The sequence below is a fragment of the Malus domestica genome, chromosome 07 (assembly GCF_042453785.1).
Source record: "Malus domestica chromosome 07, GDT2T_hap1".
Lineage (NCBI taxonomy): Eukaryota > Viridiplantae > Streptophyta > Magnoliopsida > Rosales > Rosaceae > Malus > Malus domestica.
In genome coordinates, this window is record NC_091667.1 from 26,841,434 (window position 1) to 26,867,165 (window position 25,732).

General features: G+C 35.0%; 2 protein-coding genes, 1 long non-coding RNA gene and 1 pseudogene across 4 annotated transcripts; 1 reads left to right on the forward strand and 3 right to left on the reverse strand.

The window, feature by feature from the left end:
* Positions 1-1,025: 1,025 nt before the first annotated feature.
* On the reverse strand, positions 1,026-3,691 carry LOC103454421 (chalcone--flavanone isomerase-like). Its single transcript, XM_008394013.4, has 4 exons — positions 3,328-3,691; positions 3,057-3,215; positions 1,583-1,806; positions 1,026-1,503 (listed from the first exon to the last, which is right to left on the reverse strand). The coding sequence occupies exons 1-4, from the start codon at positions 3,431-3,433 to the stop codon at positions 1,333-1,335; spliced, it is 660 nt and encodes a 219-aa protein (XP_008392235.1). The 5' UTR covers positions 3,434-3,691; the 3' UTR covers positions 1,026-1,332.
* A 3,083-nt stretch (positions 3,692-6,774) lies between these two features.
* Positions 6,775-23,114, reverse strand: LOC103454447 (chalcone--flavanone isomerase-like; annotated as a pseudogene).
* Positions 15,624-18,225, forward strand: LOC139197444 (uncharacterized). 2 transcript variants are annotated; one of them, XR_011582873.1, is made up of 5 exons: positions 15,624-15,850; positions 15,934-16,093; positions 16,199-16,267; positions 16,966-17,024; positions 17,967-18,225. It is a non-coding gene; the product is annotated as an uncharacterized lncRNA (long non-coding RNA). The 2 variants fall into 2 exon arrangements; XR_011582874.1 differs by lacking the exon at positions 16,199-16,267 and having other exon boundaries at positions 15,627-15,850.
* Positions 21,482-25,603, reverse strand: LOC103411616 (uncharacterized). Its single transcript, XM_070825767.1, has 8 exons — positions 25,531-25,603; positions 25,369-25,421; positions 24,994-25,139; positions 24,483-24,534; positions 24,315-24,367; positions 23,637-23,796; positions 23,312-23,401; positions 21,482-23,198 (listed from the first exon to the last, which is right to left on the reverse strand). Exons 1-7 carry the CDS (start codon positions 25,601-25,603, stop codon positions 23,348-23,350), a joined length of 591 nt encoding a protein of 196 aa, XP_070681868.1. The 3' UTR covers positions 21,482-23,198; positions 23,312-23,347.
* Between the last annotated feature and the right edge of the window lie 129 nt (positions 25,604-25,732).

Genomic DNA, 25,732 nt, shown 5'->3' on the forward strand with positions numbered 1-25,732 from the left:
AAAATGTGATTTTTCGTTAAATTGAACAGTACCGTGAGACTCATTTTTACATGGTTAAGCTCATATAAAATTTTTGAAACTCACATGATTTTTAATTTTATTGAGTTGTGTCAGATTCTAATAACAATTTGTAATGCATGCAATCAGTCTTATCTCTCTTATGTCTATGTTCGTTCTATTACAATCTGACACAATGCAACATACGAAAATCAATAATGACTTATGTTGTGTGACAAAGATTCAAAGAATAAAAATGGTAAACTGACACTAGGACGTTTGAGCAAAATGTAGATACATATTGCAGTTGCAGATATTGCTCAGTAGTTTAGTGATCTTTAAAGAGATCAAGCAGTTGAAAACGATTATTGGCTTCGCTAGCCACGAACGTTTGAGCAAAGTGTTATTGAAAGCAATTCAACATCTTTGGGGGGGAGTCAAATCCAATGGTGAGAGGAAGAAGAGGCTCCAAAATTGCCCTAGTAATACAACTTACAACCAGTTGAGTCCAAGTAGCATAGGCAAGATTTGGAATTTGAGGAATAGGTTCATCTTCTTTGGCTTTGTGGTTAGGGTCGGGAATAAGAGAAGGAAGAGGGTGAGAGCCATCGATAAATTTGCAGAGAGCATGACCAACAAGGTAGGGGTTTATCTGGCGAAGCCAGGGAAGATAATTGGATTTAGTGAGTTTGACGAAGTGAGAAGTTTGAGGACCGTGAAGAGAAGTGGACGCCATGGACGAGAAGACGCAGGTAAAACAACCTAATTGGAAGACCTAATTAAGCGAATGATATTACGTAGAAATATGATTCCTTTAATTAATTTGATAAAATGTTTACAATATATATAAGGTTAAATAAACTGACCTAATCGGAAAACCTAAGCGAATGATATTCGACCTCTATGTTTGTTGATTTGATTAAACATATAACAAAACAACAATGTTATTTCTCATAAAAAATGATCAATTCTCCTTAAATTAAACAAGACATAGAACTTTCCTCGAACTTCATATAAGATAAAACTAATTTTAGGGTTCAATATAGTTCTCTGTTCTTTTCTCATAGGAGGCAACACAAATATATATACATACTCAATCCTTGATCTACAAGGAATATTAAAGACATAAAAGGAGAGTTATAACCAAACTAGGAAACACAATTACATTCCTATTGTATTATTGTTGACTCACGCCAACAATATATTGTATGTAAATAACTCACTAAATATAGAACGGGATTCACTCCCAAGTTTTATTTCTCCTCTCTCAGGTTTCACGCCTCCACTACAACCTCCTTTACCTTGGTTTCCAATTTTTCATTTCCGGCTTCGATATCATTTACACCCGTTCAATAGTTGGGATAACCTCGCGGCCAAACTTTGCTTTGTTGCAGGGGAAACACCGTGCTTTCCCACGATAGACTCTAGAACTGTCTCGGAAAGTAGTTTGTTTTCTATCACCGCATTTGTAGCTTCCGGCATGGATGCATCTTTGGAGAAGCTAATCTGTGGTGAAAAAGAAGCAAGGAGGTCAAAACTCCTATGTAAACTACACAGTTAACCATTGAGAAGTAGGATTACTAACCGTGAGTGATCCTTTAGGAGATTGTGTGAATAGAATAGAGGCACCCGGTGGGAAGTTTTGATCTTTGAAAACATCAATGAACTGTTCAATGGCTTTGCCTTCTAGATCAGTGTAAATTCCCACTGACTTCCAAAAGAATACACAATTCTCCGAAACTTTCTCAGAGTATTGCTGGCCCGTCAGTGGCAATATCATTGTCACCTGAATGAACTTCTCAAACGGACCTACAAAGGGATAACGAAGATCATAATCCATGCTATAAAACTTTAGTCATATCTACAGTATCATCATATCCAGAAAATAGCACTACATGTTCAGCGATTCATTCACTCTAAGTGGCGAGTCAAGACTAAATTTCTATAGTAAGCATACACAAACTTATGAAATTAGAATGTAATTTAAGTAATCTACAACATCCATCGACTGTTACAACGTTATATTGGCAGCTGAGAGAACGGCGAGGTATGGGATTGACTAGGTTTGGCATGACTACCGAATACTGATTATTCTAAAACGGCTCCGCCTTAAGATGCAGGGCATGAGTACTATGTATTTTCATGCCTAGTAAGGAGGATTTTCACACTTTTAATAGACTAAAAAAGATATTCTAACTACTTGTATTATAACACTTGATGTATCAAACTATGTTCCCGACACACTAAAAAAATCTTTCATAACTATAGGGTTGAACATTAATGAATGTTGCTCCAAAAAAAGTTGAAGAGTGTTATTTAATTCAAGTCATATTCTAAATTAATCTGAAATCTTCAATTGACTGAAAAAGTTAGAGTTGAAAGTTAAATTAAACTAATTTATTACTTATTCCATCTTTAACGCAAGGAAAAAATTTAATCGGATAGACCCTTGGAGCTATATTCAAAAGTCAAAAGATTTTGACTCTGTGTCTTTGGGAAAGGGATTATTTTCAATATCTTCTACATAATCCTCCTCATCAAACAATTTATATCCTTAAAATTTGATTATACTGCTAAAATTATTATAACTTTTAAAGGTTTGTATTTTTAGCCGTTTGATCAAATTTCAAGAATTCGGATTGTTTGATGAGAAAGATTATCAAACAATTCGGATCCTTAAAATTTGATTAAACTGCTAAAATTATTATAATTTTTAAAGGCTTGTATTTTTAGCCGTTTGATCAAATTTCGAGAATTCGGATTGTTTGAAGAAAAATTAGGTAAAAAGGATTCGGAGATATCCCTTTCCGTGTCTTTGTATGACTCTAAAATTAAAGTGCGACCCACGCATCTTAACAGTCAACGATTTCAAAAAAAACAAAAACAAAAAAAAATAATAATAATAATAATAAAAAAAAAATCAGTTTTCGGGTTCACTAAAACATGCAATTCAATTTCTTTGCTAATTATAACACGAGAAGGTAACAAACTTTGCAATGGTAACTGGAATTTACTGTCAAAATTCAAACAGTAGTCAAACAGCGAAGAAACCCGTTTACCTGTAACTATGTCCCTGAAGAACTCAACGGACTCCGACAACTCCTCGGCGGTCTTACCCTTCCACTTAACGGCGAGCAGAGGCACGGCGTTATCCTCCAAGTACACTCCGATCGCCGTGACCTTCACGAAGTTCCCCTGAATCTCCAACCCCCTCATCCCTGCGCACATACGTTACCAAGCAAACACAGCAAAATAAAAACCAAAAGCAACAAAAAATGAGAATCACCGATGTATATTTTGCATTGCGCCAGAGGTGCCAAGTTTACAAACCTGCGCCACCGAGGAACAAAGTGTTGGAGGATCCCGGAGGTTTGACGGACGGTGGAAACGCAGTGGCTCCGACCTGGAGTCCAGCGAGCGATGGTGGTGGAGCCATTTGACAATTTATATATTGTTTGACAATTTATATGTTGTGCTGAGAGAGAGATGGGGTTAGTTGTCGGGAACGGTGGGTTTAAATAGAGGTGGTCATTGGTCGGGAAACTGAGTAATGGGAGGAGGTTTGATGAGTAGGAAGAGGCAGGTGGGAGTGTTACAAAACGTGGAGGGTGTTTCACCGGTCACTCAAGGCAAGGCGGAGGACTTTCCACGAATTGCTATTCTGGTACCAACTACCCTTCAGGTGTTTTTCCCAAAAGACAAAAGAGTAATCGTACCATGTATTTATATCATAATTCTATATCATTTTAGGTGATATCTGATGTGACAGTCATATTATTTGAAAAATTTGTAAAATCCAAAAAAATAAAGGAGAAAGACTCCACATATGCTACGATCATCATTTAATTAATTAGTTTTTTTAATTATTAGTTTATTAAATAATAAATTAAATTTAAAAATCTGATTAGTTCAAATGATGTGATTGCACATATCAAATGTCACCTAAGATAATGAAGGAAAAAGTCAACAGAAGACAAAATATAACCAGAAAATATTTAATAAAGTGGAGAAATAAACCCGTTTATATGTACATCGCAATTATTTGACTTGAAGGATTCGAATTCTATGGAGAATGACGTATAATTACAATACTTGTAAAATAAGGAATCCCATTAGGGTTTAATTTAATCAAAAGAAGACAGAAAGATTGACCAAACCCAAAAGAACAAGCCAACAGACAGAGTCTTGATCAAGGCCCAAAACAAATAAATAAGACGATAAGTACAAGTTTTTAATGATCCGAACAGTATAAGTTTTCAAATTTTCTTTCAAAGGTCATCCGTTAAGAGATTGTTACATGGTTTTCTAGTTAAACTTCATTATGGATGATTTGGAATTAAGACAATAGATTGATAGTTCGAGCTATAACGTTTCATATTTGTTGAAATAAAATATGGTCATTTATACACTACTGGAAAACTTATCTTTAATTAATACCAGTAGTTAATAGCATATTTTCTTAAAAATGCTATGAAATACTCCTTTATAACATTTAATACTATAACTTTTTTTTGGACAAACAATATTATATATACTAAAGATGAAAAATTAAACGAAGCCTCACAATAAACTAGCAATTAATTTAATACCATAAGAATATAACGTTATTAAAAAGTGAGAATAAATGAAATAAACGCTCTACATTAATAAATGAAATTGGTTCAATTTTGTTTAAAACAAACATCATATTTATATAACAAGGAAAAAAAATAAAGTCGATTAAAAAAGCAAAAGCTATCATATTTTTATAAGAAGGAAAAATTAAAGTCAAGTAAAAACCAAAAGCTCCTCGCGTAGAATTCGATCGTCACATATGCGGCTCTCACTCTCTTATCGAGCTATGAAATCGCAGATTCTTCGAGTCTTGATTCCATATATTCTTTATCGACGATGCTATGATCTTGATTCCACATACCACAATCTGCATCTCCAATTCTTCAAGCTTGATCATAAATTCCACAATTTGCATCTCCGATTCTTCAAGCTTGATTCCACAATCTGCATTCCCGATCCTTCGAGCTTGATTTCACAACCTGCATCTGATCCTTCGAGCTTGACTTCAAAATCTCCATCTCCTATGATTGCAATTCGTGTAGGATCTTAGAACAATCATATGGTTGTGGCTGTGGAGTAGTTCGATTCCTAACTCTCAACTATGACTGCAAGTTTGACCACTATTTTGCTTGATGTTGCAAGTTTGACCACTATTTTGCTTTGTTCATATGACATAAAGCCGTCCATGAGGATGTGCAAATGGTGCCACCACACATGATCCCTAATTCGGAATGGCCCCCGATTACGATTTTATTTTACCTGTAGATATAGTATAAGTTTTTAAATTTGCAATGATATACCAAGGTCCTCTCATCGCCCAATTGTCTTCCGCTTCTTATCCATAATCCATGTCCATGAAACTGGATTTGACTCTTTTTTGTTTTATTTTAATTTTTTGGGTATTTAAAAGCATGGTGTTTATTTAATGTTTTATTTTAATTTATTTTGTGTTTTATTTTAATTGTTTTGGTATTTAAAAGAATGAGTTATGTTTTTATTTTGTTTAATTTAAAGCATGGTGTTTCAAACCCAAAAACATAGGGGATGTAAATAGGTACCTAACCGCCACACTAAGATTTTTTTTTTCCTCACATCATCACAATTATATGTGATCATAATTAAATGTAAAAGAAAACATAGCAACAAAATGTTAGACCCTCTAAGGGCTTTTTATTAGGTATGTTAAAATAAAGAGTTTCGAACCCAAAAACACAGCACCAAATTTTTTTCTTTTACACATCAAATAGATATCTAACCACATCACGAAATTTTTTCTTTAACTCAATCTATAAATAATCATAAAAATTAAAATGTAAAAGAAAACATATCAACCAAAATTCTATACTTATTAAGGGCCTCACTTGATATGACATTGTCCGTTTCATGATGTCTTAAGCAATATGATTGTATGTGATGTTGTGTTTGGCTCATACATTTATGAGTAATTATGAGTTTGTGTTTGCTTGCACGCAATTGTGCATGCTTTCTCTTCTACGCATTAAATGGTAAATGGAATAAAAGTTGTACACTATAGGTTAGGTATAGACTTTGGTGCATGGTAAGTAGGCTAGGTGATGACTATGTCGTGTGAACTTAAGATTTTTTGGTCTTAGTTGTTGGCATAGTTGCTAGTGTATGCCTATAACTAGATGCAATATTTGTGCATTAATTATGCTTGGAAAGTTGGAAGGTAAGCATCATAGAAGCATCTAAGGGGGAAAGCATACGGCTCTCCCATGGGAAATGTTGAACATGGGTTGAGAGAAAATCAAGAGAGCTAGAGTGAAAAGTATTCTAGTGAAAGAACTTTTGGGGTAGAGTGAGGCTAGTGGGAAAATTCTATGAGTACGTGGGTGTACAAGGGATTTGAGATTGGGTTATGTCGATTTAACTCATGTGTAACTTGTACTGTTATTCTCATGGTGAAGAGCAATATTTCTTTTGGAACGTAGACAAGTTTTTGCCGAACCTCATAAATATCTCGGTGAGGTAATCTGAATCTTGTTTCTGTATTAACGAACGGACCAAGACACAACATGTGATGTGATGAATTTATAGGATAATTAAACTTTCTTCCTTTTAAGGCTTATTCACTTATTAGTACTCTATGTAGGTACTAAATATCATATTTATGATGAATCGTTGATTTAATTAAATACATTTAAATGACTAAACAATCACCGATTCAAATATTTTTCCGCATGAATGGCCTCCAAATGAAGATTAAAAGACTGAACAATTTCGATTATAAATTTTTCACAGTGAAAATACATTATTACAAGTGGGGGAATTAACTCATCCTCAAAAGGAGAATGCAAGCATTTAGCTAACACACCCATAAAAAAGTTACTTATTACATTAAACAAAAGAAACCATGACATGATAACAAACAAGAAACAACTTTTCTCATTTTAAGGGGACATAACATAGCTAGCGAGAACCATTTTTTTTTATTTCTCCTGTCTGATCAGTTGCCCCCAACCTCAACTTGGTTTGTTGGCTTTCCAACCCCCAACAGTTCAGGCTTTTCAGTCAACAAATCCGATAACCTCTGGGGCAAGCGTTGCCTTGCCGCAGGCGAAACACCGTGCTTTCCGATGATTGACTCCAGAATTGCCTCTCCGAGTAGTTTATTCACCATCACCTCATTCCCCACTTGTGGGATGGATTCATCTTTCGAGAAGCTAATCTGTAGCAGTAGATATAGTGAAGACTATTATACATGAACCCTTATTACTAATTAATTAATCAAGATTATATATGCACACTAAAGGATTCTTAGCTTGGTTAGTTAAGAGCATTCACTTTAGCACTCAAGGTTTCAAATTCGATTTCACACCTCGGTTATATAATAAAATATATAAAGATAAAAAAAGATTATATATGCGTACGTAAGTTCTAGTTACCGTTGATGAGCCATGCGGTGGTGATTGAGTGAAAGAGACAGAGGAGCCATGAGGAAAGGTTTGATCTTTGAAGACCTCTAGGAACGTTTCAATGGCTTTGGCTTCTTCCCCGCTGTAAAATCCGGCTAATTTCCAAGAGGCAATGCAATTCTCTGCAACCTTCTCTGAGTATTGCCTGCCAGTTAAGTGTTGTATGAACGTCACCTGTGTGAATTTCTCAAATGGTCCTACGTAAAAGATGGGACAGATCACATGTTAAATTGTAACTAGATAGCCCCAATTTGGGGTCAAGCGTGCTAACAAAAACTTTGAGGTCACGCATTTGACAAAAATAAAATAGGATAAAATTGCCCATCAACCAAAAAAATTGAAAAGCAACCAAATATAATATATCAAATAATGCAAGGCTAATTTGATAATTTGGTTATCATAAAATATAATATAAATATAAGTGGGAAGAGAGAAAAGAATTAAAAAAAATGAAAGGATATGTGAAAGTTGATGGTACCCACGTGAAGGAGAAAGAAAAATATAATAAAAAAATAAGGAAAATGATGACTATTGTGTTCAAAATATTTTTAGAGGCGTGTAGTGCCGATTATAAATTAGTAAAGTTTTTTTTTTTTTTAGTATCTTACAATAGACTAGCAATAATGTGATTTAATCAATTGTTTATTAAATATTATTCTCTGCAACCTTCTCTGAGTATTGTCTGCCAGTTAAGTGTTGTATGAACGTCACATGTGTGAATTTCTCAAATGGTCCTACGTAAAAGATGGGACAGATCACATGTTAAATTGTAACTAGATAGCCCCAATTTGGGGTCATGCGTGCTAACAAAAACTTTGAGGTCACGCATTTGACAAAAATAAAATAGGATAAAATTGTCCATCAACCAAAAAATTCCAAAAGCAACCAAATATAATATATCAAATAATGCAAGGCTAATTTGATAATTTGGTTATCGTGAAATATAATATAAATATAAGTGGGAAGAGAGAAAAGAATTTAAAAAAAATGAAAGGATATGTGAAAGTTGATGGTACCCATGTGAAGGAGAAAGAAAAATATAATAAAAAAATAAAGAAAATGATGACTATTGTGTTCAAAATATTTTAAGAGGCGTGTAGTGCCGATTATAAATTAATAAAGTTTTTTTTTTTAAATTAGTATCTTACAATAGATTAGCAATAATGTGATTCAATCAGTTGTTTATTAAATATTATTTTCTTTATAAAAAAGGTTTTTCGCACGTGGATAATAATGTAATTAAATTAATTGTCAATTTTTTTTAACAAACGATATTATCTACACTAAGGTGGAGTGGAGGTGGTGGTCTTAGCCTTACAATGTGTTAGCAATAATGTGATTCTATCAATTCACTACTACAATACTAGCTTAAGTGTCGGATGATGGTGGCGGTTAACGAGGCATTCTGTTGGATAAAAGATATCCGACACATAATTTAGTTAGTGTTGGATAAAAGTCAATTTTTGTCGCATATAACCGACAGTAATTACTGTCGGATTAAACTGACGCAAAATTCTTATAACCGTCAGGAATTTTGAATTTTTTATTTTATATTTTGGCGGTTTTGGAGTTCATGGTGTCGGTTATAACCCACAGAAATTTAGTACTTTATTATTTTAGTATTCTAGCCATTATTATTTGAATTTTTTGTCGGTTAAAACCGACAAAAATTTAATAGTTTAATATTTTTATTCCAAAAGTTTTTTAGTTTCATATTTCATTCTATTCTTCATCTTCAACCCACAATCTTCATTTTCAATCTTCAATCTTCAATCTTCAATCTTCATCTTCAATCTTCAATCTTCAATCTTCAATCTTCGTCTTCAATCTTCAATTTTCAATCATTTTCTACTCTTCATCATCAATCTTTTTGTTCTCTTCATCTCACAGTAAGTTTTTCATTTCTTTCGCTTTCATACTTTTTATTTATTTCTTCATCAAGTACTTCATCTCATAGTAAGTTTTTCATTTTCTTTTGCTTCCATACTTTTATCTTCTATTTATTTCTTCATCAAGCACTTAATGACTTATTTTTATTTTATGATTTGATTTTGTAGGGGCTTTATTTAGGTGGTTGAGTACACAAAGAGTAGATCGACGACATAATTCTTCAATAGTTCAGGTTTTATTACTGAACTTCTTGATGTTTAAATTGTTTGTTTAACTAGTAAGATAAATTAGAAATATTTGTGTTCCATTACTTTATTTGATTATTTATTTAGAGATTTTAATTTAATTAGTAATATAAATTAGGAATATTTGTGTTCCATTACTTTATTTGATTTACTTAAATTGTTATAAAGAAATTGAGATAAATATTATTTGTAAATATTTATGTTAAATTGACAATATTTAATATAACATAAATTGGTAATATTAGTAATATAGGTATATATTATGTTAACTAATTAAATATTTCACTCTAATTGCTATGAGGATATACAAAACTTAAATTTAATAAATAATGAAGAGTGTAGATAAACATATTTTTGTTAACCTTTTATTGTTTTTTTAATTTGTTTTACTGTGATAGGTGTTGGAAATTAAATTGCAATTGTGATAGTTCGAGGTTGAAAGATAGGGATTGAAATTTCTAATAGTTATGCCTACATGATAGGGATTGAAAGATTGTAGGCATCTTAGTTTCAACGTAATATTTGCTACCGTACAGTGGTAAAACATGGAAAAGAGTTGGTTGACAATATCGCGAAATTTGGAAGCGTATACAGATGGAATTAATTTGTTTTTGGATCAAGCAGTTGCGAATGGTGTTGACCCTGATAAGTTTAGATGTACTTGCAAAAGATGTTGTAATCGATATACTTTTATTAGAAAAACTATTGTCGAACATCTTGTGTTGTATGATATGGATAAAGATTACAAAAATGCTTCATGGCAACATCATGGGGAATCTTTCATGGGAGAGCAAAATATGGGGATTGGAGAAGAAGGTGTTGGGCCATCTATTGAAACAGGAGATCGGTTGACTGGTATTCATGATGTTCTTAATGATGTATTTGTCCAACCATTAATGGAAGAAGGTATTGGGCCGTCTATTGAGCCCATTTCTGGGGAAAGGAATCCAAAAGAGGTCGAGACTTTTTTTAAGTTGCTTGAAGAGGCATATCAAGATTTGTGGCCAGGTTGTAAGGAATTTAAAAAATTGGAGGCAGTTGTAAGATTGTATCAGATTAAGTGTTTAGCAAGAATGCCGAACGGGATCTTCACCACGTTACTCGAGTTAATTAAAAAAATGTTGCCTGATGGAAATTGTTTGCCTGAATCTTGTTATAAGGCAAAAAAAACTTATAAATGACTTGGGTCTGACGTATGTGAAGATTGATGCGTATCCCAATAATTGCATAATTTATTGGAAAGAAACTGCAAAGTTGATCGAATGCTCAGTTTGTGGTGAATCAAGATATAAAAATGTCAATGAAGAGGATGGCTCTAGAAAAAAAATTGCAGCTAAGGTTATGTGGTATTTTCCTTTAAAACCACGATTGCAGCGGTTGTATATGTCAAAGCATACAGCTGAGCATATGAGGTGGCACGCAACTGAATGTCCTAAGGATTGGTTTATGAGACATCCTTCAGATTCTCCAGCATAGAAGCATTTGGATAATTTATATCCGGAGTTTGGATTAGAAATTTGAAATGTCCGAATGGGGTTGGCCAGTGATGATTTAATCATTTTGGAAAAATGAGGCAAGACCATAGCACATGGCCTGTGGTGCTTTCAGTTTACAATTTACCTCCCTGGATGTGTATGAAGTAACCAAATTTGTTGTTGTCTCTATTAATACCAGGACCACGCAGCCCGGGTAAAGAGATTGATGTGTATATGCGTCCATTGATTGATGAGTTGAATGAGTTGTGGGATGTGGGCACTCCTACTTATGATGCGTATTCCAACCAAAATTTACGATGAAGGCTGCCGTCCTATGGACTATAAGTGATTTTCCAGCTTATGGAATGTTATCAGGATGGAGTACACATGGATATAAAGCATGTCCACATTGTATGCATGATAAAGAATCTATTTACTTGCCGGCGAGTCGTAAGATTTGCTATTTAGGGCATCGACGCTTTCTTCCTGCTGATCATAGGTTTCGAAGGCAAACCACATCTTTTAATGGTCGACGAGAGCATCGTAGTGCACCAAGGCAGTGGACTGGTTTACAATGTCTTGAAGAACTTTGTACTTTGAGATTTACTTTGGAAAACCAAAGAAAGATACTTCGGTTGGGCAATGTAGAAAACGATGCTCTCGTACATATTTCATGGGTTCAGTTTCGTACAAAATATGTAGACGATAAATACAAGAATCAAAATTATGGTGTCTTTGTACCTACAAATGTCCCTGGTACAATTGGGCAAGTGAATTGTTATGGCAGAGTCATGGCTATGTTTGAGGTTAGATATTGTGGCCCTACTGAAGCAGGAGACAGGGGTCGAGCTGTGATGTTGTTTAAGTGCGAATGGGTTAATAGTGAAAGTCCAAGAGGTATGAAGACTAATCAATATGGATTTACTTTAGTAAACTTCAATCGATTGGGATTTAAAGAGGATCTTTTCATATTAGCTTTACAAGCATTACAAGCATTTTATGTGGAGGACACAATTGAAAAAGATTGGCATGTTGTTGTTCGAACGCAGCCGAGAGATTTATTTGACGTATTAGAGGATAACGATGCACTTGATGATTATGTCATACCTGATTTAGATGATCGTTTACTTGACAATGAAAATTTGCATACAAGGGTTGGCGTGGAAGAGACTCCTTTTCACGAAGTATTACCGTTGCCTACCCAGTTCCCTGATTTTGTCAATACCGCCGATGACCTAATAGAAGATGAAATGGAATAGTTTTATAATTTACTTTATGCTTTTTAAGTAATCATTAGACTATATTTAAATTTGTGTGGTGCTTTTTATTTAAAATATTTTAGTTTATGTGGTAAAATTTAAAATGGTATTTAAAAACATATGGTTTCATTTTTTTTTTACTCACGTACCTGTCAGATATAACCGACAGTAAAAGGAAAAAAAAATTTAGGCCGGATTTTTCCCGCGCCTTTGACTCAAAAAAATTAAAAGCGCACAAACACCGACGGAGGAAAACTTTGTGGCGGTTTTTGGATGTTTGTGTCGGCTAACACCGACACAAAATATGTAGGTTGTCGGATATAACCGACACTAGTCTGACCTTCATAAATGCGTTCTCTGACATTTATATATCTTCCATCCAACTTTCATAAATGCGCCGTCTGACATAATAATGCAAAGTCTGTCAGATTTTCATTTTTTGGCGGATATAACTGACACAATGTTTAAAAAATCTATCGAATTTCAATGTCCTGGCGAATACAACCGCCAACATTTGTTAACCTCATTTATTTCTCATTTTTACTTCAGCCGACTTCCTTATCCCATTTTCACTTCTCCATTTTTACTCTGTTCCTGTTCTCCTTCCCATTTTTACTTTGTTCCTGTTCTCCTTCCCATTCTCACCTCCAGCCTTTTTTACTCCTCTACCCATTTTTTACATGGAGGAACAAAGTTAAATTGTAACTAGATAGCCCCGATTTGGGGTCATGTGTGCTAACAAAAACTTTGAGGTCACGCATTTGACAAAAATAAAATAGGATAAAATTGCCCATCAACCAAAAAAATCAAAAAGCAACCAAATATAATATATCAAATAATGCAGGGCTAATTTGATAATTTGGTTATCATAAAATATAATATAAATATAAGTGGGAAGAGAGAAAAGAATTTAAAAAAAATGAAAGGTTATGTGAAAGTTGATGGTACCCACGTGAAGGAGAAAGAAAAATATAATAAAAAAATAAGGAAAATGATGACTATTGTGTTCAAAATATTTTAAGAGGCGTGTAGTGCCAATTATAAATTAGTAAAGTTTTTTTTTAATTAGTATCTTACAATAGATTAGTAATAATGTGATTCAATAAGTTGTTTATTAAATATTATTTTCTTTATAAAAAAGGTTTTTCGTACACGGATAATAATGTAATTAAATTAATTGTCAATTTTTTTTAACAAACGATATTATCTACACTAAGGGGGAGGTGGTGGTCTTAGCCTTACAATGAGTTAGCAATAATGTGATTCTATTTATTAAATATTATTTTCTCTATTCTTAATGTAAATTCTATAGAAATCGATTTTATTATATGAATTCAACTGCTTTAATTGGTTTATGAGAGGTGTCTTCTAGCATGATCTAAAATTATTCATTTATTTCAAATATTTAACTTTCCTTTTGTCAATTTACGCATATAAATACATTTAAAATGTATAAGTCGTGCGTAGCATGCATGTTGACCCTAAAAACTACTAAACCTACGTGGTGCGTATGCCGAGTAATTAGTAAGCTAACTACGTCATTCAGTTGTATGCGGGGCGTGCCAACTTGTCGGCCAAGGAGTAAAATTTGTTGATGTTGCGTTGGGTCCGCGGTTGACTTCTCGATCTTGCGATTGCGGCCGAGGAAGGAACATTCTCGGCCTTCGGGTTCTAGAGCCTAAAGACAAGGCTACTAGTTCTGCGAAGTTCACAAATCGTCGGCGCCGGATTCGGTCACGGTGATTATATTCGTAAGAGTATAAGCACGCCGAATCGACACCAAAGTATAGGGGCACAGATACTCAAAACAAATATATGTCTTGATGGTAAACATGGTTCGACCGTCAGAATGCCGAACTCTAAAACCTACTTGTGAGTATCCAATCATAAGACAACTCGACGTTCAATGTGACGACCCCTAGTAACACCTCACTTCGCCGAGAAGGCTGATGAGATGACCTCTGCCAATAAGGATCCGAAAATCCTTCTCGACCAAGACTTGGATAGATAACCAGTCGACCCTGTTGCAATGTTGTTTATCCAAACTGAAGGTGCTTCACGGTCGGCTGATTCTACGACAACAGTGCTGTTTATCCAAACTGAAGATGTTTGCCGGTTGCCTCCATAGTGCTGTTTATCCAAACTGAAGGTATGTCGGGGAAAAAGAAAATAAAAATCTCAAGGTTGTTGAGAGGTTTTGCGTAGAGCGAGAGTTTGCGCAGGGCAATTTGTATGTTGAATGGGAGGGGGCTTTTCCGTTGCCACTGCCTCTGTATTTATAGGAGCAAATGTTGTGTGGTGCGGCCAGATAATTTCGTAAAGTCCAACTGCAACTTTAATTTGTGGAACTGAACTTGATCCGCATCAGGAGCCAAGGCACATCCTTCAGATTGTTGTTCATGACTTTTCAAATAGGATAAAAACCTATCTAGTCTTATCACATCACATTAGAAGTCTAGCCCACCTAGGCTTCTTATCTTGATGACTATATAAGTAGCCTTGCTTTATCCCATTAAGCTGTTAGTCATAGCCAAGACTCCCAATAGAAATTATAATGCTTTCTTTCCCACGACACCTGTCCAGGTGCAACCATGCATGCAATTTAATTGCAATATTTAGCTAATCACTTGAGATGCCATCTTCCATCAAATACCACTTTCCATAGGAGTCCTAATTGTGCACGTGTCACGTAGCCAAAGCAATACCACATATGCAAAACGTATCCCCAATATCTTTGCATGTTGTTATCTGATGCCATACCTTAATGCATATCCCCATATTCCATCATCATCCAAATCAATTGGGGATTTAGACAAATATTAGGTTTAAATAATTTAATATATTACTAAGAGATAATACCATGATTAAAATCATAATATTATTCCTCAATAATAATTGAAAATCATCTCAACCACTTTGTCGTTCAACGGTCTAAAATTCAGTTCATTCAACGACCTCGATTACTCGGGCCGATGGTGTAAAAACGGGTCCAAACAATGCCGTAATTTAAAAAATGTCTTATATACATGTGTGAACGCGTGCGTGAAGGCTAGTATATATCATGCTCTAGGCCAAGTACATGGATATTTTAATGGAGGCAGATTGTCTGCCCTCCTGTTATGGTGCCCATCGCATCATTTCCTATTTGTGCGGTCACGGTTAAGCCACGTTAACATTTTATGTCACAGCCCGTCCCGGAATTTTAATTCCGAGGACATGAAAAGACGAAAATGCCCTTAAACGGGACTAAGGGGCGAAAATTTAACAATTTGGATTGAGTTGGACATGTGGGATCCCCACACCCCTCAATCCTCTCCCTATTTTCTGCATACTGTCTCTCTCTCTCCTCCCTCACGAATCTCTCTCTCTCTGTCACTCTTCTTCTCCGTTCGAACAAACCAACCACAAAACAACCTTAAACTTCCACCAACGACGGAGTTAAGACCACCATCGAACTCCTGGAGACTCCACGATCACGTAGACACCAATTTCAGGTAAGTTTTACTTCGGAAAACCTAGATTCTAAACTCCCCGTGAAAGTGCACTGTTCATGATCTTCGAATTGACTTTGTTTTAGGACAATCCAAGCTCACAGTGAGCTTAGTGAGGTTCCAAGGAAGCTCGGAGTGCTTCGTTGGAAGTTTTTGGACGTAAGAACACGGAGATCGATAAGTTCAAAGTTTGGCCGGAGCTTTCGAGGCATTTTCCGGCGAATCCCCGGCGAGTTAGGCGTCGAGGTAGGTATCAATCTCTTCGTCTCGTCAAGTACTACAACTTTCCTTTTTGTTTCACTCAATTTCGTTGAGTATTGAAGAAGTTATACTCATTTGAAAAATACCCAGTTTCCGGCGACCTCTGAGGCTTTCGAGGCAGTTTCCGGCCAAACTACGGCGAACTAGGTGTTGGGAAAGGTACCATTCTCTTTGTCTCTTCAAGGGCTACAACTTTCGTTTTTGAATCACTTGATTTCGTTGAGAAATGACAAAGTTATGGCAATTTGAAAAACTGCCCAGAAAACGGCCGCCGGAAAAACCAGTCCGGCGACCCAAGGAAGAAGAAGGTGCTACAGTAAAAATAAAAAATAAAAATTAAATTATTTTAAAAATATGTCGACGTCCGTGACGTCGAGTAGATCACTGTGGTATATTCATATACCTAAATTGAACACCGTATGAGAAAGTTATTGAAGATTGTTGGTTAGGTGTTCAAATAACGTTTTATAGTTTTCACATTTAGGTGAAAATGTGAATTGATGATCCGACCGTTGGATCGTCACCAAACTTTGATACGTTGTAATACGTAATATTTGAGGATTATTGGAACTTACGGATTGGGAATCCGAGTTACGGATCTTCCGGAATTGGAATTGTAAGTCCATAATATAAAATGTTAACCGTCACTTAGTTTTGGAAATTGACGGAGATCCGACCGTTGGATGGTAATGAAATTTTAGGATGTTATCCTAGAGATATATTGTGGACCTCTGGAAGTTATGGATTTAAAATCTGAGTGGCAGATCTTCCGGATCGAACTACGTAGTGACGTATTTTATATAAGTTATATATTCTATCGATATGAATTCTGAGGTTGGATTTGATTACTATTCTAGGCGGCGATCGTCGTGACGCCTTGATGTGTGGTGCTAGGGAGTTGTTGGACGAACTCCAGGTGAGTGGGCAGTTTTGTTTTCCGTATATATATATATATACTTAACGTTTTCCCAGAAATTGAAAATGCATGAAATTATGTTTAAAATGAAATGCATATGAGTTATGTGGAAAAACGGGAAGTGAAATACCATGCATAGAATTGATATGAAAAGTATATAGAAATGTGAGTTGAAATGCCATGCATGAATTAATATATGATGCATATGTATGAATTGGTGCGGTGGACGCACAGGTAAGAATTGATTTATGATGCATATGTATGAAATGGTGCGGTGGACGCACATATGAGTATTTAATTACTGTTATGATGATGATGATATATATTGAGCTCAAATCCTGCACCATGGTTTAGTGCTTATAGTATTCACCGCATCGCACGCTCGCCTTGGATCCAAGTAGATGCTAGTCGTACAGTCCACGCGGAGTGGGTACGACAGACCAGTCGCGAGAGTGTTAGTGAGATTCCGACTGGTGGGTGACCTTAGATTATGTGCACAAATGATTTATGAGAAGCACTAGAGCGTAACTTGTGTGCAGAAGGCCGGACGGGTCACAGAGGTGACTCCGGTAGAGTGATAATGATAGATTTTGAGCTCTAGGTTCAACCGTATAGGGCTATTAGAGGGCCTACGGTTGATTACTTTCTTGCACCTGATATGATTATGTTGATGCATTCATACCTTATTACTGTTGAGATGATGTGGCATGGCATAATTAATATGAGAAATGTTGAGATGACATGGCATGGCATGATTGATAAAGAGATAATGTTGAGATAGTAAAAATGAAGTTTTGAGAATATATATGTATATTTATATTTTACATTTCTGGGAAAGTATACAGGTTTTACGGAGAGGGGTTACAACGTTTTGAGAAATGTTTGGATTTGGAAAAGAATTGTTTTACTGACCCACTCAATTTTGGTTTTGCGCCCCTCCAGGTTCAGGAATCACAAAGGTGTGGTGACTACGAGGAATTCGACGGTGTTCTGACAGATTGGACAAAATTAGGACTCACCTTCGGGTGTATCAATTTAAATTGTATCTTAAAGCTTCCGTACTGTGCAAATGGTTACGTCACTCTCACGTGACGGCCAGCATGCCCTCCTTCGGGATGGGGTGTGTCATTTTATATTAATTTTTTTTATAGAGATAATAAGACAAAAAACAATAGAAATATAAAATGTTGATATGATTTAACCGTGACTGCATCAATAGAAGGGAATGGAAAAGACACTATAACAAGAAGGCAGACAATCTACCTCCTATTTTAATACCCATATGTTATCTACGAATTATACTACATCAGAGTTCCAAATCCAATCCCATTAAATATTTTTTTTTTCCGAAATTTGGGTCAGATTGCAGATTCTCTGTGAAACTTTGACTGATCAGACACTTCAAATCAATCTTATTTATATTTATTTCTGATCTTATTTGTTGGCGTCCTCATCAAAGTATTAAACAAATCATGTCAATAAATGAAATTAAAAAAAATTGAATTAAAAAAAAAAAGATTTTCCCGACACACATTATTCGAATTCTCTTATTTTTTGTTTGAACGAAGAAATTTAAGATCATAATAAAATTTAAAATGATGGAATTTTATTTTTTTAGAATTTTAAAATGACAGAGCTTTATTTTTTAGAATTTTAAAATGACGGAGTTTTATTTTCTAGAATTTATGAATTTTCTTGTTTGGGTTAACATAAAAGAAAAATGGAATTTGAATATGGAAATTATTATTTTTAAACTCTCACATTATACATATAGAAATTTGGAATTGACACCTATTTATATGAAATTTAAACTTGAGAATTGGAAGTCCCAAATTCCAAGTTTTTTTTTTTGCAGGCGGACATTATAAATTTCTATGTTTATAAATCTAAATAAAAAAATTTGTGCATATCAATTTATAAATTATAACTTTTGTTAAAATTCTAAATTTATTTCCCTCATTCAAACATAGTATTAGAAAGTCATCTACATTTGTTGTTTTTAACAATATATATATTGGGTATTGCTATTCACACACCTATTTTTACTTTTTATACACTCATCTCAATTTTCGACCGTTAAATTGAATAAATTGAAGAAGATGAATAACAATTTTTTTTTTTAAAAAGTGTGGGAGATAAAAAGAGTGTGTTAATAGCATTTTCCTACATATTGATGCCACCGTAGGGTACTGTTCTAAGCTAAACTAGCTAGTCATATTTTTACCTGTGACGACGTCCTTGAAGAACTCGGCGGAGTCCGCCAGCTCTTGGGCCGTCTTGCCCTTCCACTTGACGGCGAGGACAGGCACGGCGTTATCCTCCAGTACCCCCGATCACCGTGAACTTCACGAACTTGCCCTCGATCGGCAGACCCTCACCCCTGCGCACGTTAGCACTTGCAAAGTACAGTACCTCTAACGTATACTCAAAAGCATGCAAACCCAATAAACTATCATTAGTTCCTTTATCATCAAATTAATTGAATAGTTAATTAAGAACCTGCGCCGCCGAGGAAGAGGGTATTGGCGGAGCCGGGAGGCTTGGCGGTCGGCGGAAACGTCATCGTTTCGACCTGAACTGGGGTGCCTGAGAGGGTATAGTGAGGCCATTGAATACTGGCTTTCTTCTTTTGGCCAACCTTAAAATGTTTGATTTCGTTTTGATGGTGAGTGTTTAAACGGTAGGAACGAGGTGTGTGTTTTTATAGAGCCCGAAGGGCGTGATTAACGTGAGCCCGCCTTTTACAGTTTGTAGTGTTGAGCGGAAGCTACATCTAACGGGCCATCTTAAACTTATCGAGATGACAGTGCGTCGATATTTTAAATCAAACACGATAAAACCATGTCAACAAGTAAAACTGTAACTCTTTCTAGCGCACTATTTAATAATGTGAGTTTTACCATTGTTTGTGAGGAACACTTATATTTCAGAACACACATGTTAGGTTTTTTTTTTTTTTTTTTTTTTTTTTTTCCGGTCAAACAACTAAATTTCATTAAAGATAAAATACACTAATACAAAGTGAGATTAGTCCAAAAATAGTCCACAACACAGTAAAAATGCAACCCATTACAAAAGTAAAGGAAACAAGCTGAGCCCAAGGTACAACCTAAACTGATAACCCTAGATCTGGAAACGAGAAACAACTGCTTCCACCAAAACAGCCACACCACGATCGCCAAGCTGCCTCCATTGGTAAGAAGAACCGACAAACTAAAAGAATGAACGGAAAATGAGAGTGGGCAAGCCACCTGCGCAAAAAGCGCTCCTATAATCCTACCAAATAGTACAAAATGCACTTTAATAGCCACCGAAATCCCAAGGGACTCCTCCAACCGAAGACCATAGAGGAAGAGCACAAGGAGTCGAATAGTTGAACCAAGTGGGCAGGAGCTCGCGACTGGGAGCAACAATTTGGGAAGGAAAAAGCCTGAAACTCAGATATGCAATTGCCAAATATTAAGACAAATCTCAAAGAAATTGTGACAAAGCTCAAGGAAAATGAGACAAGCTCAAAGCAAAACAACAAAAAAACAGGGGCCAAAGAAAAAGAATAGGAAGAAGATGGGGCTTAGGGAAGAAGGAGAAGGGGAAAAAGGAAGGAGGAGATGAGGTTGCCACTAACCCCACCCAAGAGGAAGGGCTGGCAGGTTAAGGTAGGCTTGATTTGGAGGAATCTGGGTTTGGGAAGGGGGGAGCGGCGCCTCTAGGGTGTTTTTGGAGAGCAGGGGGAGCTAGAACACACATATTAGTTGAAAAAGTATCATTAGACCGTAATACTAAATAACAAATAACATTAATGTTTGGAAATTATATTTGATATCGGTGTTGTTGTGATTTGGGTGTCCAACGTAGGCCTGGCATTTTGGACCCAACCCGTTAACCCGACCCGACCCAACCCGTTAATATTTGTATTTGGGTGGATGCTTAACGGGTCGGGTCGCTAACGGGTGAACCCGTTAACAACCCGTTAAATAACGGGTCACTTTGGGTCAACCCGTTAGACCCGTTAGGACCCGTTAGCACCCGTTAGTTGAGGATATTTTAGTAATTTTAGTAAAGTCTTAAGAACAAAAAATAAACTTTATGCAAAAAAAAAAAATAATAATAATTGTTAACGGGTGTTAACGGATGAAACGGGTGACCCGTTAGCTTAACGGGTCGGGTTCGGGTGACCCGTTAGCTTAACGGGTTGGGTTCGGGTGACCCATTAACTTAACGGGTCGGGTTCAACCCGACCCAAACCCAATAAACCCGACCCGTTTACAGGTCTAGTCCAACGTATGTTGCTAGGTGTCCAAAGCATATGGCAACTTCAATCCTGCCTTTGGGCCTTTTGCTATGTACCGCATAGTATAATCACTTGGTATAACGCCCGCTCGTTGCCGCGGGTTTAAAAACAATGTAACAAAATATTAATACCATTGATAACAAAAATATTAGAAACACTATAGAGATAAACAGTTAAATATGGACAACTTCATTGGTAAATATTACATCCATTTGTCATAGTTTAGTAGTTATAGCTATCATTCTACTGAAACCAGCACTTGGATACAAAAAATTACAAAATGCTGGTCTATGTACATGCAAAAAATATTACATTCATCTAACAGTCTGGTAGTTGTAGTTGTTTTTAACCAGAACCAGAAATGATAAACAAAATATTAAGAAGTGCTGGTGTATGAACATGCAAAAATATTGATAAGTTTTGAGTAAAAAAAGTTATTTGCATGCCATAAAACATCCGGAAGAGTTCTTTACATATGCTGATGAACCATACTGTATATTTTTTAGGGCACCAGATGAAGTTTTGGTTCTACACTGTCAAAACAACCTAGTTGCAGAAAAGAAAACAAACTATATTTAAATAACTCGTTTGGTAACTGTTGTTGGTAAAACTAATCTTTGATTCAGTACTAAGTCTTTACATGGCACACCAAAAAGCTTTTCACCAGATTTTCCAATTATGAGAGCATTGATTTCAATGGTGTGATACTCAAGAACCAAATTGACTTTATACCTAGATTAAAAAAAAGGAAACTGCTTGAGGGAAAATAATCTTGAATTCAACTTATACAAATAAAAATAAAACAGAAGAAAGCATTGATAAAGCCAGAAAGATCAGTGTTTGTTTTTTAACTTAAATCTACAACAAAATTCTTGGTTATTAAGTTTATTAATAGTTTGGATTTATGATAGCCATATTAACGTGTGAGAAAAGCAGAGTATATGTGAAGACCATAACCAATACTGGAACAATTTGACCAAGTGTAAACGAAAAGAAGCAGATTGTAGTCACTAAGTAATGAAGATAACATGATCAAAAGTGCATAAGCTATACCAATTTTGTACAAAAAGGGTAAATCTGTGCTGCAGTAAGTATGTTTTGAACAAGGATTTAATTGTTGAACACATAGTATTTGAAAGTTATTTAAATAACGTGAAAGCAGGAAAGGTAAGAATTTTTTGTTTAACATCACAAAATTTAAGCTAAGTATCAATCTAACAAAGTTTTGGATAACAGCTGCAGAAAAACAGCGAGAAAAATAATCAATGAGGGTGAGGATATCTGACCTGATTTCATTCTTCATAAATGTATTCAAACCATGTGCATACAAATATGAGAAAAAATGTCAAAAATGTGAAAAAAAAGATTTGGTAAATGTTAGATTATATAAAGAATGAATAAAAGATAAGGATAACAAATATTTAAAGCAATTTATGACAAAGTTTGAGGAATGCATGTTAAACATTACCAAGGAGTTGGAATTTGGTTTGGATGTTTTGGCAGATCAGCTGTTCAGTTGTCAAAGTCTTTATGCATTTGTTTTACACAGTTGGCATACACACTATACCACCATTGATAACGTGTCCAAACACTTGACACACGCTTTACAAAAAAAACGTATCATTTTGCAAAACAGCTTGTAATAGTTTTGTACAAGGAATACTAATTATGTATACAATGTTTATTAAAAATGTAAAAATGCAATCATATGTTTTTAAGATGAGTTAAAAACATGTAATTAGATTTTATACCTTGTGTAAATCAGGATCTAGAAAAGCGACTTCATCAATTGTGAACATCTTGGCTGTGTGTAAAATTTCAGGCTCATTTACTTGTCTGGAGGAGGGGCCAATATTTTCATAGGCTCATTACAATTTGCAAACCTATATGATTGAAAATGTGAAACTGTTTGAATAATTTTATGAAACTAATATTTCTTTAGCTTTTACAACAGTGAAAAGAGTTTAATTGTGTTAACAGCTATAGAAATACTTACACCGACTTGTATGCATTAACTTCTGGGATGTCCGAATCAAAAAGGAAAAGTGAGCAACCAGTATTGTTCATCACAAAGTGTGAAGTTCACCTAAAAATATTTAATTCGTATGTTTACTTGCAATCTAAATAAATTACAGGATACACAATTAAATAATGATGTAAAATTAATGACAAAATATATATCAATGTGTTATGATTATCTGTATACAGTTAGGATTCATTATTGAATATATTACAAAGAATGATAAACAAAAATATTAATTGGCTAGTCAATCATTCTTGTTATAATTCTTCATCAAAATAATAAAACAATATTTTCTCACCGTCCCATCAAGCAAAATGCAGTGTAGAGATGTGTATTTTTTAGTAGTTCCGAGAATTGTTGATTGCCATATTCTACAAACGCGAGCTTTGATTTTCTCAGCCTTTATATACGGCCGTAACTCAAGGATGGGAGTCATCTCAATGTCTTTCATTAAATCTCTGCTTAAACAAGCATAGCTTGTATGAGTTAAAAAATTGTTATCGTCAAGTCTTAAAATAAATGATTAAATCAGTAAAAATATTAATTTCTCAGATATCAGTTATATAGCAATACTATCTTGTGTAAGTAATGTAGATAAATAAGGAAAGATAAGCTAACTTAAATCAAAATTTGATGACTATGCAGGAGTAAAGACTTAAACAAAATATTGATTAAGAAAAATTAAATGACTTATGAAAGTTCAAAAAGACACAGAAAAAAACAAATTGAATAGCAGTCATTGGTTCAAAGAATATAACTGAGCTCATACTATTATCCAACAACAGTTATCCATATCATAAACTGGGGGAGAAACAATATTTAGAAATCATTCAAATCAAGAAATACCCAATAACCCAAATTAAATTTTAATCAAACAAATGAAAACATACCAGCCAAATCAACAAAACCATAAAACACTTCACTCAAAAATCAATTAAGACTTAAAATTGGGATATTCATCAGAGAGTAAGCGTACCTAAAGCTGTGATCTTTATAGTTGCTAGAGCGCAGGACGACAATCATCGCTTCCTGAAAATAAAAAAGAACTAAATCAAACGACACAACCCAAAAAAAAAAAAAAATTTAAAATTTAAAACGCACGCTGAAAAAGAAGGGAAAAATAACCAGTAAGAACTTGCAAGACCTGAGAGGTTTTAAACAAAAGGAATCTGAGCAGTGCAACACTTGTCAGCCACCTAAAATTTAATCAAATTGCTATATCAGAACCATCATAAACATAAGAGGCAACCAAATTGATATAAACATAAGAAGCAATATAATCAAAATAAAACGCAGCTTATGATTTGGAGAACCTAAAATTTAATCCAAACAAAATATCGTGTAGACAAATTACTGGGTTCAACAGCCCGTAATTAGCAAAACCAAACAAAACCCCAAAATGATTTCAAAAAAAAAAAAAAATGAACAGAAAACATTCCACCCCGTTTATATCTTGCATCCCTTGTATAATCGTTTCCATCTGAGACCACATAAAAACCTCCAAATTCAATTTAACCACCAATGAAAATCCATAAGAGAAACTGGGTTTAAAAATTCACCCAAATAAAGATTTAACTTTTGTAATCTTTCGAATCTATCAAAACCAAACTTTTCAGTTTCAAACAAAAGAAAAATCAAAAGCCGAAAACCCTTACACTGATACGGTGTTGAGTGAGGAAACAAAGAGCTGAAACAGACACAAAGCGAGATTTGAAAGGGACGACCGAAGGCGGGAATGGACAGAGGAAAGGAACACGCACAGCTTGCAAAACGATAGAAATGCAGAATTTGGTATGGGAAACTGAACCAAAAGCAAAGTGGGTATAAACTAATAACCAAACCTCACGATGACCGACACGTGGGCTAGGTAAAAAAAATCACTGAAACGGCAGGGGAAAGGAATAGAGAAGATTCCAGGCAAAAAGAGGGGCATTACCGTCTTTTCATTGCAGAAATGGGGGCAACAACAAAAAGGAAAGTAAGCAACAACGAAGGTCATTTCTGACATTGTATTGTTAATAAACAGTAACCGATCGTTTCGGGTTGGACAAGGATTGTCTGCCCTTCTTGTTACCGTGCCTTCCTGTATGGTCACGGTTAAATCATATCAACATTTTATATTACTATTTATTTGTTTTATTATCTTTATAAAAAAACAATATAAAATATTAACGTTATTTAACTGTGATTACTCAAAACAGGAGGGCATGAGAACAAGGAGGGCAGACAATCCTTGTCCGAAAGTGGGTTGTCTTTCCTTTTCATGTTATTATTTTATTATTATCTATATGAAACCCCAAAGGACAAGGATTGTCTGCCCTCCTTGTTCTTATGTTCTCCTATTTTGTGTGGTTACGGTTAAGCCACATCAACATTTTATATTGTTTTTTTATA

Coding starts and splice junctions, on each gene's coding strand:
- LOC103411616 (XM_070825767.1), bottom strand. CDS start 25,603: ATGAAAAGGAAAGACAACCCACTTTCGGACAAGGATTGTCTGCCCTCC. Junction 25,422..25,530: donor CTCATGCCCTCCTGTTTTGA/GTAATCACAGTT, acceptor GTGACCATACAG/GAAGGCACGGTAACAAGAAG. Junction 25,140..25,368: donor TGTCCAACCCGAAACGATCG/GTTACTGTTTAT, acceptor CTTTTGGTTCAG/TTTCCCATACCAAATTCTGC.
- LOC103454421 (XM_008394013.4), bottom strand. CDS start 3,433: ATGGCTCCACCACCATCGCTCGCTGGACTCCAGGTCGGAGCCACTGCG. Junction 3,216..3,327: donor TTTGTTCCTCGGTGGCGCAG/GTTTGTAAACTT, acceptor GTATGTGCGCAG/GGATGAGGGGGTTGGAGATT. Junction 1,504..1,582: donor CTCCTAAAGGATCACTCACG/GTTAGTAATCCT, acceptor TTTTCACCACAG/ATTAGCTTCTCCAAAGATGC.